The 13,794-nt window shown below is 34.5% G+C and overlaps 3 protein-coding genes across 3 annotated transcripts; all 3 read right to left on the minus strand.

Annotated features, from left to right (window-relative positions):
• Nucleotides 1-2,847: 2,847 nt before the first annotated feature.
• LOC141600514 (RNA polymerase II C-terminal domain phosphatase-like 4) lies at nt 2,848-3,693 on the minus strand. The gene has a single exon (XM_074420755.1). The coding sequence runs from the start codon at nt 3,691-3,693 to the stop codon at nt 2,848-2,850; it is 846 nt and encodes a 281-aa protein (XP_074276856.1).
• Nucleotides 3,694-7,071: 3,378 nt separating this feature from the next.
• Nucleotides 7,072-7,992, minus strand: LOC141600515 (RNA polymerase II C-terminal domain phosphatase-like 4). The gene has a single exon (XM_074420756.1). The coding sequence runs from the start codon at nt 7,990-7,992 to the stop codon at nt 7,072-7,074; it is 921 nt and encodes a 306-aa protein (XP_074276857.1).
• A 4,317-nt stretch (nt 7,993-12,309) lies between these two features.
• Nucleotides 12,310-13,233, minus strand: LOC141600516 (RNA polymerase II C-terminal domain phosphatase-like 4). The gene has a single exon (XM_074420758.1). The coding sequence runs from the start codon at nt 13,231-13,233 to the stop codon at nt 12,310-12,312; it is 924 nt and encodes a 307-aa protein (XP_074276859.1).
• Nucleotides 13,234-13,794: the final 561 nt, after the last annotated feature.

Consider the following 13,794-nt stretch of genomic DNA (forward strand, 5'->3'; position numbering starts at 1 on the left):
TGATGAGTTAGGTTTAATATCGGTTTAGAGTATTAGTAGACATTTAAAAAGTGTGTATTATGAATACAAATACACCGTTTACCTTTCATAAATTAAATTAATGGAACTAAAAAAAATTGTCACTATCTTAAACAAAGACTATATAAATAATCACGTAGGATCCTACTCAAATATGAATGACTATTACAATAATTATCATTAGAATAATCTTACGACCGCCTGTATAGGTTTTAATTATACGATCCTAAAATAATTTATATCGCCCCTTTTATTAACTACTCCATGTTACGGTCAAAGATAAAAATAAAATAATACTCTGTATGAACGTGACTACATTACCATGATGGACCAAAACATAGAAATCAAGAAATAAATGGTACTGTCACATACCTATTCATTTATTCACGTTTTCTTTTTCCTTATTCTTATAAAAAATAAATAAATAACTGAAATAGAGAGAATAAGTTGTATCAATCGGTTTTTCTAAACTCATAGTAGCAAATTACTTAGTATTTTGTCCATGCATTCATAGGGATATACCAGCCCGAGTGAATATTCTTCAAATAAATACCACAATTTGTAACATTCCATAAACAATGTCGCCCGCCACAATAATCATCTAAAAATTCATCCGTCTCTCTAAACGCATTAAAAGAAATTTGTGCCATAGGCCCGAATATATCGCAATCATAAGACGTGTCAAAAAATAATTTGGTCTTGAATGCCCATGTCATGTTTTCATTTTGGGGTATTATTTGTCCCAATGTTTTACGTTCGTTATGGTAGGAGTACGTACAATTTACGTTGATATATCCCAATGTTATCGAATTATAAATTGAGACGTGAAATTCTGCAATTTTAAAAAACGGTGAAGAAATGGTGCAAATTGGAGCAAATGTAAGGGCTAACAACAATAAAAATGGTGTTGATTGGTGGAAATGATGTTTCATTTTGTTACAATAAAAAGTTGACAATTAAGTGATTTTTGATTAATTAAATGGATTGTGAATTCACTGAATTGTGTTGTTGGATTGAAATGATAAACTTACAAATCATATATATAAATACGGTTTTTTTAATGTGTGCCCTAAAAATACATATTACTAAGTTAATTAGAGAAAGTTTGTTGAAAATATGTAGCACATAAAATATTAGCTTGAAATAAAATTTCTGAGATCAACTTAGATTTATCTCCCTAGCTACCACAAAGAGATTTGCGTAATTAATAACTTTGATTTGTAGTGTATAGTGTACTCCCAAAAAAAAAAGGTTTATTTCGTTATAATTCATGTCAAAAAGGAGGAAATAAATTAAGTGGCTCGCTCATAGCATTGCACGATTATGTAAGTTAGTTGGGAGGAGATTATTTGTACTCCAAATCTCCCATTATTTGTACCCCAATTTCCCATAATAGTATTGGGAATTATAGCTTAAGTGAGATATGGGGTGGAGAGGTCAGATCCTAGTGTCACGTCCTTACTTCTTGGAAGTATGAATAGGGCGTGTGCCACTCGTGCCAAGCCGACAATCTTGACCCAAGTCAGGCAAACCCCAACGAACAAGTATATCATTTGGAATATTGGTAGGAAATAATACGAGTACAATATTGTTGTGCGGAATAAGTACACGTATTAAATATATAAAAGGAGATAATGTACGAATAATGCTTACACGATTATATTGCGAGTATATCTCTTGAATATTTACAAGATTACAAGAATATATGAGAGTGTGTAAAAAGAAATTGAATACAATGCTTGAATGAATAAAAATGATGGCCTGATGCCCTATTTATAGATGCCAAAAGTGGCGGTTGGGCCGAAGGGGTGCGAGAGGCACCTCTTGGCGTTTTGGCGGGAGGAGCGAACAAAAGGGAGGGAGGAACCATTGGTTCCTCTTCCAAAATGGCGCCAAAATGGAGGGGTCTAAGGGGGTGTATGTGTGTGTGAGAGAGAATGGATAAGGATGACAAGGTTTGGACTTGAGTGAGCTAGTCGTGCGCTGAGTTCTACTCCCTGAGTACTTGTGAGCTGAGTTCTAGTCCTCGTGAGCTGAGTGGACTTGAGTGAGCTAGTCGTGAGCTGTGTGAACTAGCGTTGAGCTGCGTATAATTGCCTTGAGTTGCCGAGCTTGCTTTGAGCTTGATGTATATTTGTATGCATGTGTTGAGCTGTCACAAGCATCCTTGTGGCATCACGGGAGCTTGAAACAAGCAAACCGTGACACTAGGCTTTCTTTAAGTTATTCTAAACCTAGTATTTTAGTTGTTTATTTTCGTTTGAGCTTAGTCGCATCCCTAGCTATTAGGTAAGTATAGTTTGCTATCTAGACAAAACATCTAACTCGCTCCTTTTCGACCAGGCTCATAGATTAAGACCATGTAGCAATCGTCGTTCTTTACATAAAATCCTCAATTAGTGTAATAATTTTCGTTCACTTAATATTCACCCACAATTGAACTATCCCTCACAAACAATATAAACGATAAATCAATGATTTAGACGAAGAAAGTAATATAATATATACCCGTAATTATACATCAAAACAAGTGAAACTAACACCATTACGGAGTACTCCGTATATTATTCCAATGGAATCTAAATTGTATTATCAACTTTTAACCTCCCAAAAACATACTCCGTATTAATTAAACATATCTTTTGCCCTAGAAAGTACCATGCAAATACATCTGTGAGCTTCAATAATATTAGAACCTAGACAGCTATCAATTTACTCAAAAATTAAAATATAATTACAAACAAGAAAACCATAATTAGTTAGTTACAATCAAATACTTGAGTATCAACAATCATATTAAACACTTTAATCCTCCAAGAAACATAATTATTAGACTAAACATGGAGATTGAATTGATGCCATCATCGTTGCATCTCTCTTGCACCTCTTTGTTACCGGAGCACAAAACCTTATGATTAAACGTCGGGCCTTTGCTTCTTCCGACCTTTTACGTCGAGATGACTCTTCATCGTCTTTCTTCTTTTGTTCTTCATGATCGCGAACTCTTTCAAGAACCTGTCTCACATCTCTTCTCATGTATTCTCCATCTCCATCTCCATTATTATCTTCATAAAACATTTGATGGACCAAAGTCAATGTACTCAAAACCCTCTTAAGCTCATCATCCATTGCTATTAGCTCATTATCAACTTCCCTTTTTCTTTTCTCGTCTTCAAAGAAACAATAAGGAGCAATCTTGATAACATTAGCCCTACAAGATTCCTCCCAAACATCTTTCCTATCATCAACGATCAAAACGTTGCGTCTATCCGATAACACAATATCAAGCCCTTTCTGCCCCTCATGAGTACAATCCTCCCTACTAATAATCTTCTTCCAAAACATGGACGACCGACCATCTTGGTTCGATCCAAGAGATAGTAAATCCGCCATAGTATGAGCATAATCACGTGTCCCCATAGTATAAATTGACAGCTCAAACATGTCACTAGCTTTCTTGAGGAACTCATGTACCCCTGGCCGTAACTTGACTAATTTTGATCCATCTTCAACCTCGTGTAGCTCGCATGAGTCATTCCTAACTCGTCGCTTGTCTTCTAACGTGAGTTTTTTAGTTCTTTTTGCATGGAGGAGGGTGTTATCCAAGTCGAGAATTAAATTCAACTTCTTTTGCCCTAGGACGGCTTCTGAGTCTTGATCTCGAAGCCGATCCATCTTGGATAGAATATTAGTCATATTTACTCGAATTCTGAGACGAGAACACTTTTGCTCTTGCATGGCTTCTTGTTTCATCATCATTACGTATTTACGTAGAAAGTATTATGAATGTAATATGATTTTTGTGTTTGTGATTGTGAGAAGTAGGGTTTTGGGATTAAAAGCAAAAAGTGAACGTAATTTTTGTATTTTTTTTAATTGAGTGAGGATTAATTCATTTATATATACATATGATGAAAGGGGGAATTCGAATTAAAATCGTATTAGGTGAATTTGTTGTTAGGCGGTTTTAACATAGCTTTTTACTAACGCACCGTCAGCACTAGCTAGTAAGTTTTATGATCATATTAAAATCGTATTAGGTGAGGGAGGCGGCATGAATCAGATGGACGGGGTTAGGTGGTTTGTGATGGTGGTGGTCCGGTAGCAGGGAGGTTGAAAGAAGGTCACTCATATTTTTTATGTTTATGTGTTTATTTCTCTAGAACATCTTTCTTTCTCTCTCATTGTGATTTCTCTCATTTTCCTGGTCACATGGTTGTCTAATACACTGCAATCTTGACGGTTGTTAAGACAAAATTGTTAATGTTGGCCAAATTGTACCAAAAATGAAAGTTGAGGGTTATTTGGTGCACAAACTTAATTTTTTGGGTACCATGTGCAATGAGGCAAACTTCAAGGGCGCCATGTGAATTATCCGATTTGTCTATGATCATAAATGCATGATTTGTTTTTTAAAAAAATTAGAGCAAGCTCGGAAATGAAAAACTAATATTCATTGTTTTTCTTTTGGTTCAATTAAGCGCACTATATCACTGATGAGAATCGAATTCCCACATTCATGGTTGGAGTAAAAGAGCTTTTATTCTCATATTCGTTGTTAAGTATACTGACTCTTCACCGTTACCTTTCTCCACAATTTTTAAAAAGCAAAAGTTGAATTCTCATAAATTATTTAATTCTTGTATATATTACTAAGCCGAGTTATTGTCTTATAACATTTAAATATATCGAGTTGTATATATGTATTTTACGATCTCTACAAGATAACAAGATCTAATTAATACATATTTTTCGACCTCCTAGTGGCAAGTTACTTAAGTATTGTCCATACTTTCATAGGGATATACAAGCCCGAGTGAATGTTCTTTAAAAATACACCACAGTTTGTAACATTCCAAAAACAATGTCGTCCACTACAATAATGATCAACAAAATCGTCCGACTCTTTGAACGCATAAAAATAAATATGCGCGTTCGGCCCAAATATATCGCAATCATAAAATGTTGGGAATAATACCTTCGTGTTGAATGTCCACGTCATGTTTTGATTTTGAGAAATTACTTGCTCGAAATGTACATGCTCGTGATGGCATGTATGTGTACAGTTTACTTTTATCGTTCCTAATGTTATCCAATTTGAAATTGAGACATGAAACTCTGCAATTGGAAAGAACGGTAAACAATTGGTGCATATTGGAGCTAATGTTATGGCTAACAACAACATGTAAACTATTGATTGGAGGAAATGATGTCTCATTTTGTCACAATAAAATGTTGACAATCAAGTGATTTTTGATTAATTATTAAATGGTGGTGAATTGTGTTATTGGATTGAATTGATAAACTTAATTAATTACAAGCATATATAAATGTGTAGCATATATAGGTGTTGTTTGGCCTAGTTTATGTGAAATAGCTTTTACTTTCTAGAATGAGTTTTTTCATAAACTACTTTTTGAAAAAGTTGTGGTTGTTTGGCCTAACTTTTGTAAAAGTAGTTTCTTAACAAATTGATGTGTTTGGCCTACTACTACTTTTTTGTTTTTTTTAGTTTCCATAATCCTAAGAGTTTTTGGGAGAAGTAGAAGCAGAAGCATCAATTTGGTGCTTCTGTTTCTAGTAGCTTTTTATTAACTTCTGACTTTTCAAAAGTAGTTTTTTATCTCCCTAAATTATACTGTTTGGCCCAACTTCTACTTTTACAATTAGAATAGCACTTAGAAAGCTTGGCCAAACACCCCCATAATATATAACATGAAATTTAAATTTGGAGATCGAATTTGATTTGTCTCCCTACCATTTAGAGATTTGCGTAAATAATAACTTTGACTCGTAGACCCGATAAAAAAACGGTTTATTATTTCTTTTGTTTGTACTCGGATAAAAAGGGGGGAAATATAGCAAACCCATGACATTTAATCGATTATGTAAATTAGTTTGGGAGGAGATTATTATTAGTAATTTCTTTGTCCCGTTAATTATTTATCTCTGATTTTGGCACAAAGATCAAGGAAAGAGGAGAAGTCAATTATTAAATTACAAGTGAATCAAATGGAGTGTGGATGATCAAACTGCCCATTAAAAACATTCCTAAGCGAGAAAGGAAAATAATTAACTAAGACACCCCAAATCGGTATATATATGTCTGGTTTTGACTTTTGAGTTTAGGTTTGTTATGAGATTTTTCATGATAGAATCTTTTAGGTCAGAAACGTAAATTGATTCGATTTAGGAAGCCTTTAAACCCCTTGAATTATCTCGTCGATTCGGGTTAATAGCGAAAATAGAAACCTATTGAAGGCCCTCTTCGACCGTATTGACTAGACTCGTAGGTTAAAGCCAAGTAGTACTCACCTGTTGCTCCTTGTGGATTTCGATCCTCGGTCAGATATCTCATGCATCAAAATAGATTTTTGTCTCAAATTAGTATGTATCAAAGTGAATAATAAATTGAAATTCACCATATGAAAATCATCTACTAGTAATAATAACCCTCTTCCTTAACACTCCCTCCGTCCCTATTATTAGTTTCTTAATCAATCACAACAAGTATTTTAATTAAAGATATAACTATTGTAATTCTCTTTATTCTTTTTATTATTATATGAGTATCAACAATCATATTAACATCCATAAATAATTCCTAACGGCGATTATCCTCAAAGTCAAATTAATTATTCCAGTCGTCACTTAGCTTGTTTATAATTACCTTTAATTAAACTACCTCACAAACAATATAAACGATAATAAATGATTTTGATGGAGAGAGTTCAACTTAATTATAACTCGTATATTCGGAGTATATTACGATGGAATGTAAATTGTATTATCAACTTTTAATCTCCCAAAAACATCTTCATTAGACAAACATCTTTTTTGACCTAGATATTAAAGCACCATGCATGCAAATATACCTATGATATTTAATATTAGTAAGGTTAATAACAAGAATTACAACTTATAACTCAATCTGCTCAAAGATTAATAATTAACATATGATTACAAATAAGAAAAACAACCATAATTACAATTAAAATACTTGAGTATCAACAATCATATTAGCAACTTTAATCCTCCAAGAAACATTAATAATTAGACTAAACATGGAGAATTGTTAACTGATGCCATCATCGTTGCATCTCTCTTGCACCTCTTTGTTACCGGAGCACGAAACCTTATGATAAAACGCCGGGCCTTCTCTTGTGGCAACCTTTTACATCGAGCTAACTCTTCATCGTCGTTCTTCTTTTGTTGTTCATGATCGCGCACTCTTTCAAGAACCTGCCTCACGTCTCTTTTCATGTATTCTACATCTCCGTTATTATCTTCATAAAACATTTGATGGATCATACTCAATGTACTCAAAACCCTCTTAAGCTCATCATCCGTTGTAACTATCTCATTATCAACTTCCCTTTTTCTTTTCTCGTCTTCAAAGAAACAATAAGGAGCAATCTTGATAACATTAGCCCTACAAGATTCCTCCCAAACATCTTCCCTATCATCAACGATCAAAACGTTGCGTCTATCCGATAACACAATATCAAGCCCTTTCTGCCCCTCATGAGTGCAATCCTCCCTACTAATAATCCTCTTCCAAAACATGGACGACCGACCATCTTGGTTCGCTGCAAGAGATAGTAAATCCGCCATAGTATGAGCATAGTCACGTGTCCCCATAGTATAAATTGACAACTCGAACATGTCACTAGCTTTCTTGAGGAACTCATGTACACCCGGCCGTAACTTGACTAATTTTGATCCATCTTCAACCTCGTGCAGCTCGCATGAGTCTTTCCTAACTCGTCGCTTGTCTTCTAACGTGAGTTTTTTAGTTCTTTTTGCATGGAGGAGGGTGTTATCCAAGTCGAGAATTAAATTCAACTTCTTTTGCCCTAGCACAGCTTGTGAGTCTTGATCTCGAAGCCGGTCCCTCGTGGAAAGAATTTTGGCCATATTAACTCGAAGTCTGAGACGAGAACACTTTTGCTCTTGCATGGTTTCTTGCTTCATCATTACGTAAAAAAGTTATTATGAATGTTATATAGTGATTGTGATTGTGTTGTGATTGTGAAGAAGGGTTTTGGAATTAAAAGGATAAAGTGGATGAAATTTGTGAGATGTTTTTAATTGAATTATGGATTAATTCATTTTTATATATATAATCATACAATGATTTGTTGTTAGGGGTTTTGATATAGCTTGTCACTAACGCACCGTCAATACCTACTCCGAATTAAGTTCGAAATTAAAAGCACTAATTAAGTTTAGGACAAGAAATTACGTGTAAATACAACGTAAAAAAAGCTTTAATACCAAAACTAATTTTTTTTTGTTTTCAAATACAATCAATACTATGTTATTCATTCCAGTGAATAATTTAAGTTTATTTTATTTTGTGAGGGAAAATTAAAGCAAGTGTAAACTATTGCCTGAGGCAGAGGGAGTAATTGTAATTGGATATGACAAGTGGACTAATTGTTAGTTTACGTAGTAAATGTCACAAATATTTGGTTCTTACTCCTTCCATCCCAAAAATGAAATAAGAACAAATGATTGGGGTGGAGTAAATCTTAAGTAAGTGATGTACTCCCTCCATCCCAATCGTTTGTTTCCCTTTGATTGAAATATTACTTTTAATTAAAATATTTCTCATGAAATATAAAAAAGTAAATAAATAATTGAAAAAAAATAATACTCCCTTGTAGATAAGGAGTATATTTACATTCATCATTACAAAGTCTTTTTTAAATATTTTTTTAGTGAAAAAATAAATACGAAGGGTGAAAAACAGAGTTAAAGTGGTGTTTTAGAGACACTGCAAGTCAAATTAGGAAAATTATTTTGAGATAGATGGAGAAAGGTGTTTGACGTCTTTTAGTGATTACAATTACGTTTTGGGTATACTCATCTTTTAACGCTATTATTAGATGACAAGAAAAGAGGAGAGAGTTAATTGTTAGATGATAAGTATACCAAATTGAGTTTAGAATAACAAATTGCCCATCAAAAAAACATTCTAAATAAAAAGGAAAGCAACTGACTAAGACACCCAAAATAAATAGGGGAGTGCTAGGGCGACACCGGGTGTTATCGAGTTTCAGTAACACCCTAATAAAAAAACTATAAAAAACTTAAAAACTAAAAAGTAGTTTGCGTTTTTGCGCCAATATCGTAGGGATAAACCCGTAATTCACAATCTATTTATATTTAATAAAATAAAATATAAAAGATACTAATTCAAACTAAATTATATCCAATATTCCTAACAATGTGAAAACTAATCTATCTCATTTTGTCTAACAACAATTGGAAAGAACGGTAAACAATTGGTGCATATTGGAGCTAATGTTATGGCTAACAACAACATGTAAACTATTGATTGGAGGAAATGATGTCTCATTTTGTCACAATAAAATGTTGACAATCAAGTTATTTTTGATTAATTATTAAATGGTTGTGAATTGTGTTATTGGATTGAAATGATAAAACTTAATTACAAGCATATATAAATGTGTAGCATATATAATATTTAACATGAAATTTAAATTTGGAGATCGAATTTGATTTGTCTCCCTACCATTTAGAGATTTGCGTAATTAATAACTTTGACTCGTAGACCCGATAAAAAAAAGGTTTATTATTTCTTTTTATTTGTACTCGGATAAAAAAGGGAGGGAATATAGCAAACCCATGACATTTAATCAATTATGTAAACTAGTTTAGGAGGAGATTATTACTAGTACTCCCTCTGTCCCGTTAATTATTTACCCTTGATTTTGGCACAAAGATTAAGGAAGAAGGAGAGGCCAATTAGTAGATAACAAATGGATCAAATTGAGTGTGGATAATAAAATAGCCCGTCTAAGACATTCCTAAAATAGAAAGGAAAACGTACAATTGAGTGAGACACCCAAAAACGATACATATGTCAGGTTTTTTTTTTTTTTTTTTTTGAAATTTTTGGTGGAATGCAAGTCAACAAAGACCGCCTCCGATGGAGAAAGATCCCCTACATCTTGGAAATCGAACAAGGTAGACAATGGACCAACAGATCAAGAAGGCCAACCATTTGATATACACGAAAGAGGAGTACCCATCAACCAATCCCATTACACAACCCAAAGCTGAAGTCACCTTCACGATTAAGCAGAAGTCCTTCCACACAGACCATAAGCAGTACCCAGGTTGAAGCAAAAGACAAAAGATTAAAGGACAGGACACCCTTAACCACCAACATGGGTTTAGACCGCAAGTGGAATTTATTTTAAAAAACAGAATACTGACTAAACAACTTAAATATAGACTCCCATTATAGGAGTTTAAAAACGAGAACAATGAAAATAGAGTGAAAACAAACATCATAGATTTAAAATGTGTAGACCACCACAGCCTACCCCTCCGTCGTCAAGACCAACTCCCACGCAAACAATCTCGTCCAAATCGCAACCACCAAAAAGATCAAAAACCATTAGAGCCCACAAACAAGCACTACGGAATCCGATTATCCACCCTTCACATCAAACTGATTTCACCCAGAAAACCAACAAAACAAGACACACTAGATAATAAAAAATCCGACTGAGCCATACTGATACAAGATCACCGAAATTCGGAAATGCATGCAGGGAAGAACACATTGAAAACCGTTTTGAAACCATTTATGCACGACAGTCAAGGACACAACAGGTGGGGGAAGGGGCAAGGGGAAGGGGGAACACCGTGTCGGGCCCTCAACCACCGTCCATAAAAGTTTTGTTGTTTAAATAAAAAATCAAATTTTCATTGTGTCACTTACCGGAGAAGGTGGGGGGAAGGGGGGGGAACACCTTATTCAACTGCATGCAAGGCATGTAACGGTCGATCTGGACCATTATATAGATCGTCGGACAGAAAAACAGCAAAACAAACAACTGATTGACAAAACCACAAAGCAAGAGTGAAGGATGGACCGGATTCCCAATAAAAAGGAAAGAAAAGGTGGGCTAAAACAGAAAACGATTGAAAATTTTGGGGTCGAGATTTGAGCCGCCGGAGATTGGCCACTGAACGGCCAGATCTCCGGCGTCCGAGATATATCGCGGGAAGGGAGTGGTAGTGGGAGGAAGGGAGGCGGCGGCGGATCAAACAGGGGTTGTTTTAGGTTTTTAGTTTTGTTTTTGAGGGGTTTCTCTCTCTACCTTTCTCTCTCTTGGATCCAGAAAATTTTATTTGAATCACAATGTAACTCTCTTATCATATGTCAGGTTTTTAGTTTGGGTTTGTTATGAGATTTTTCATGATAGAATCTTGTAGCATGTAAATTGATTCGATTTAGGAAGCCTTTAAACCCCTTGAATTATCTCGCCGATTTAGGTTAAAAGCGAAAAAAACACCTATTGAAGGCGCTCTTCGACCCAATTTAGCTAGACTCGTAGGTTAAAGCCAAGTTTGTAGTACTTACCGGTTGCCCCCTGTGGATTTCGATCCTTGGTTAGCGATATCTCATGCATCAAAATAAAATTTTGTCCCAAATTCACCGTAAGACGGTAAGCATCGAGTAGGGGACAATGAAAACAAATGATTATTCCTTATTATTAACACATTAAATTGAGCGGAGATCATCAAAACCAGCCGCACCACCTTCTTCTTCTCCTGCACAAAATCGGTCCCCTACAAACCCTAAAAAATCGACCAACAATGGCGTTGGTGCTAGGGAAACTCGGTACAAGATCGACTGTAATAATAAGTTCATAACTGTAAAAGTAGTCACTCCTAGCTTATTAAGAATAGACGTGATGTTTAATGACAGATTAATTAAAATCTCATTACAAACAAGAAAAACAACAATAGTTACAATCAAAAACTTGAGTATAAAAAATCACATTAACAATCATAAATAAGATCCTAACGACGATTATCGTCAAAGACAAATTAATTGTTTCAATCGTCACCTGTTTATTATTACCTTTGATTAAAATACCTTCATAAAAAATATAAACGATAATAAATGATTTAGACGGAGGGAGTACAACTTAATTATTATACCTAGTATATTTCAATGGAATGAAAACAATATTATCAACTTTTAATCTCCCTAAAACATCTTCATTAGACAAAACATCTTTTTTGACCTAGATATTAAAGCACCATGCATGCAAATATACCTATGAGCTTTAATAATAATTAAAAAAGGTAATAACAAGAATTATATTATAACTTTATTTTAACTCAATTTACTCAGAAATTAACATATAATTACAAACAAGAAATAAAAAAATTAATTACAATCAAATACTTGAGTATCAACAATCATATTAACAATTTTAATCCTCCAAGAAACATTAATTATTAGACTAAACATGGAGAATTGTTAACTGATGTCATCATCGTTGCATCTCTCTTGCACCTCTTTGTTACCGGAGCACGAAACCTTATGATTAAACGCCGGGCCTTTTCTTGTGGCAACCTTTTACATCGAGCTAACTCTTCATCGTCTTTCTTCTTTTGTTCTTCATGATCGCGAACTCTTTCAAGAACCTGCCTCACGTCTCTTTTCATGTATTCTACATCTCCGTTATTATCTTCATAAAACATTTGATGGACCAAAGTCAACATGTTCATAACCCTCTTGAGCTCATCATCCGTTGTAATTATCTCATTATCAACTTCCCTTTTTCTTTTCTCGTCTTCAAAGAAACGATAAGGAGCAATCTTGATAACATTAGCCCTACAAGATTCCTCCCAAACATCTTCCTTATCATCAACAATCAAAACGACGCGTCTATCCGATAACACAATATCAAGCCCTTTCTGCCCCGCATGAGTACAATCCTCCCTACTAATAATCTTCTTCCAAAACATGGACCGACCATCTTGTTTCGATCCAAGAGATAGTAAATCCGCCATAGTATGAGCATAGTCACGTGTCCCCATAGTATAGATAGACAACTCGAACATGTCACTAGCTTTCTTGAGGAACTCACGTACCCCTGGCCGTAACTTGACTAATTTTGATCCATCTTCAACCTCGTGTAGCTCGCATGAGTCATTCCTAACTTGTCGCTTGTCTTCTAAGGTGAGTTTTTTAGTTCTTTTTGCATGGAGGAGGGTGTTATCCAAGTCGAGAATTAAATTCAATTTCTTTAGCCCTAGGACGACTTCTGAGTCTTGATCTCGAAGCTGATCCATCTTGGAAAGAATATTAGTCATATTTACTCGAATTCTGAGACGAGAACACTTTTGCTCTTGCATGGCTTCTTGTTTCATCATCATTACGTATTTACGTAGAAAGTATTATGAATGTGAACGTAACTTTTGTGTTTGTGATTGTGAAGTAGGGTTTTGGGATTAAAAGCAAAAGGTGAACGTAATTTTTGTATTTCTTTTTAATTGAGTGAGGATTAACCCTATATATATATATATACATATGATGAAAGGGGGAATTCGAATTAAAATCGTATTAGGTGAATTTGTTAGGCGGTTTTAACATAGCTTTTTACTAACGCACCGTCAGCACTAGCTAGTAAATTTTATGATCAAATTATCGTTTTAACTTACGTAATTGCTAAATTTCGCACATAAGTTTACTCTATTCCACGCATTCTTCCTTATTATGCCCTAACTATACTGCGTACAATTTGTTGTTTTAAAAAAATTAGGGGAAACTCGAAAATGAAAACCTATAATTAAAGATGGGCTATTAATTTGTCTACGGATAATTCACATGGCGCCCTTAAAGTTTACCTCATTGCACGTGGTATCCAAAAAATTAAGTTTGTGCGCAAAATACCCTCCAACTTTCATTTTTGGTACACGGTGACCAAAACCATCATA

The sequence above is a fragment of the Silene latifolia genome, chromosome 9 (assembly GCF_048544455.1).
Source record: "Silene latifolia isolate original U9 population chromosome 9, ASM4854445v1, whole genome shotgun sequence".
Classification (NCBI taxonomy): domain Eukaryota; kingdom Viridiplantae; phylum Streptophyta; class Magnoliopsida; order Caryophyllales; family Caryophyllaceae; genus Silene; species Silene latifolia.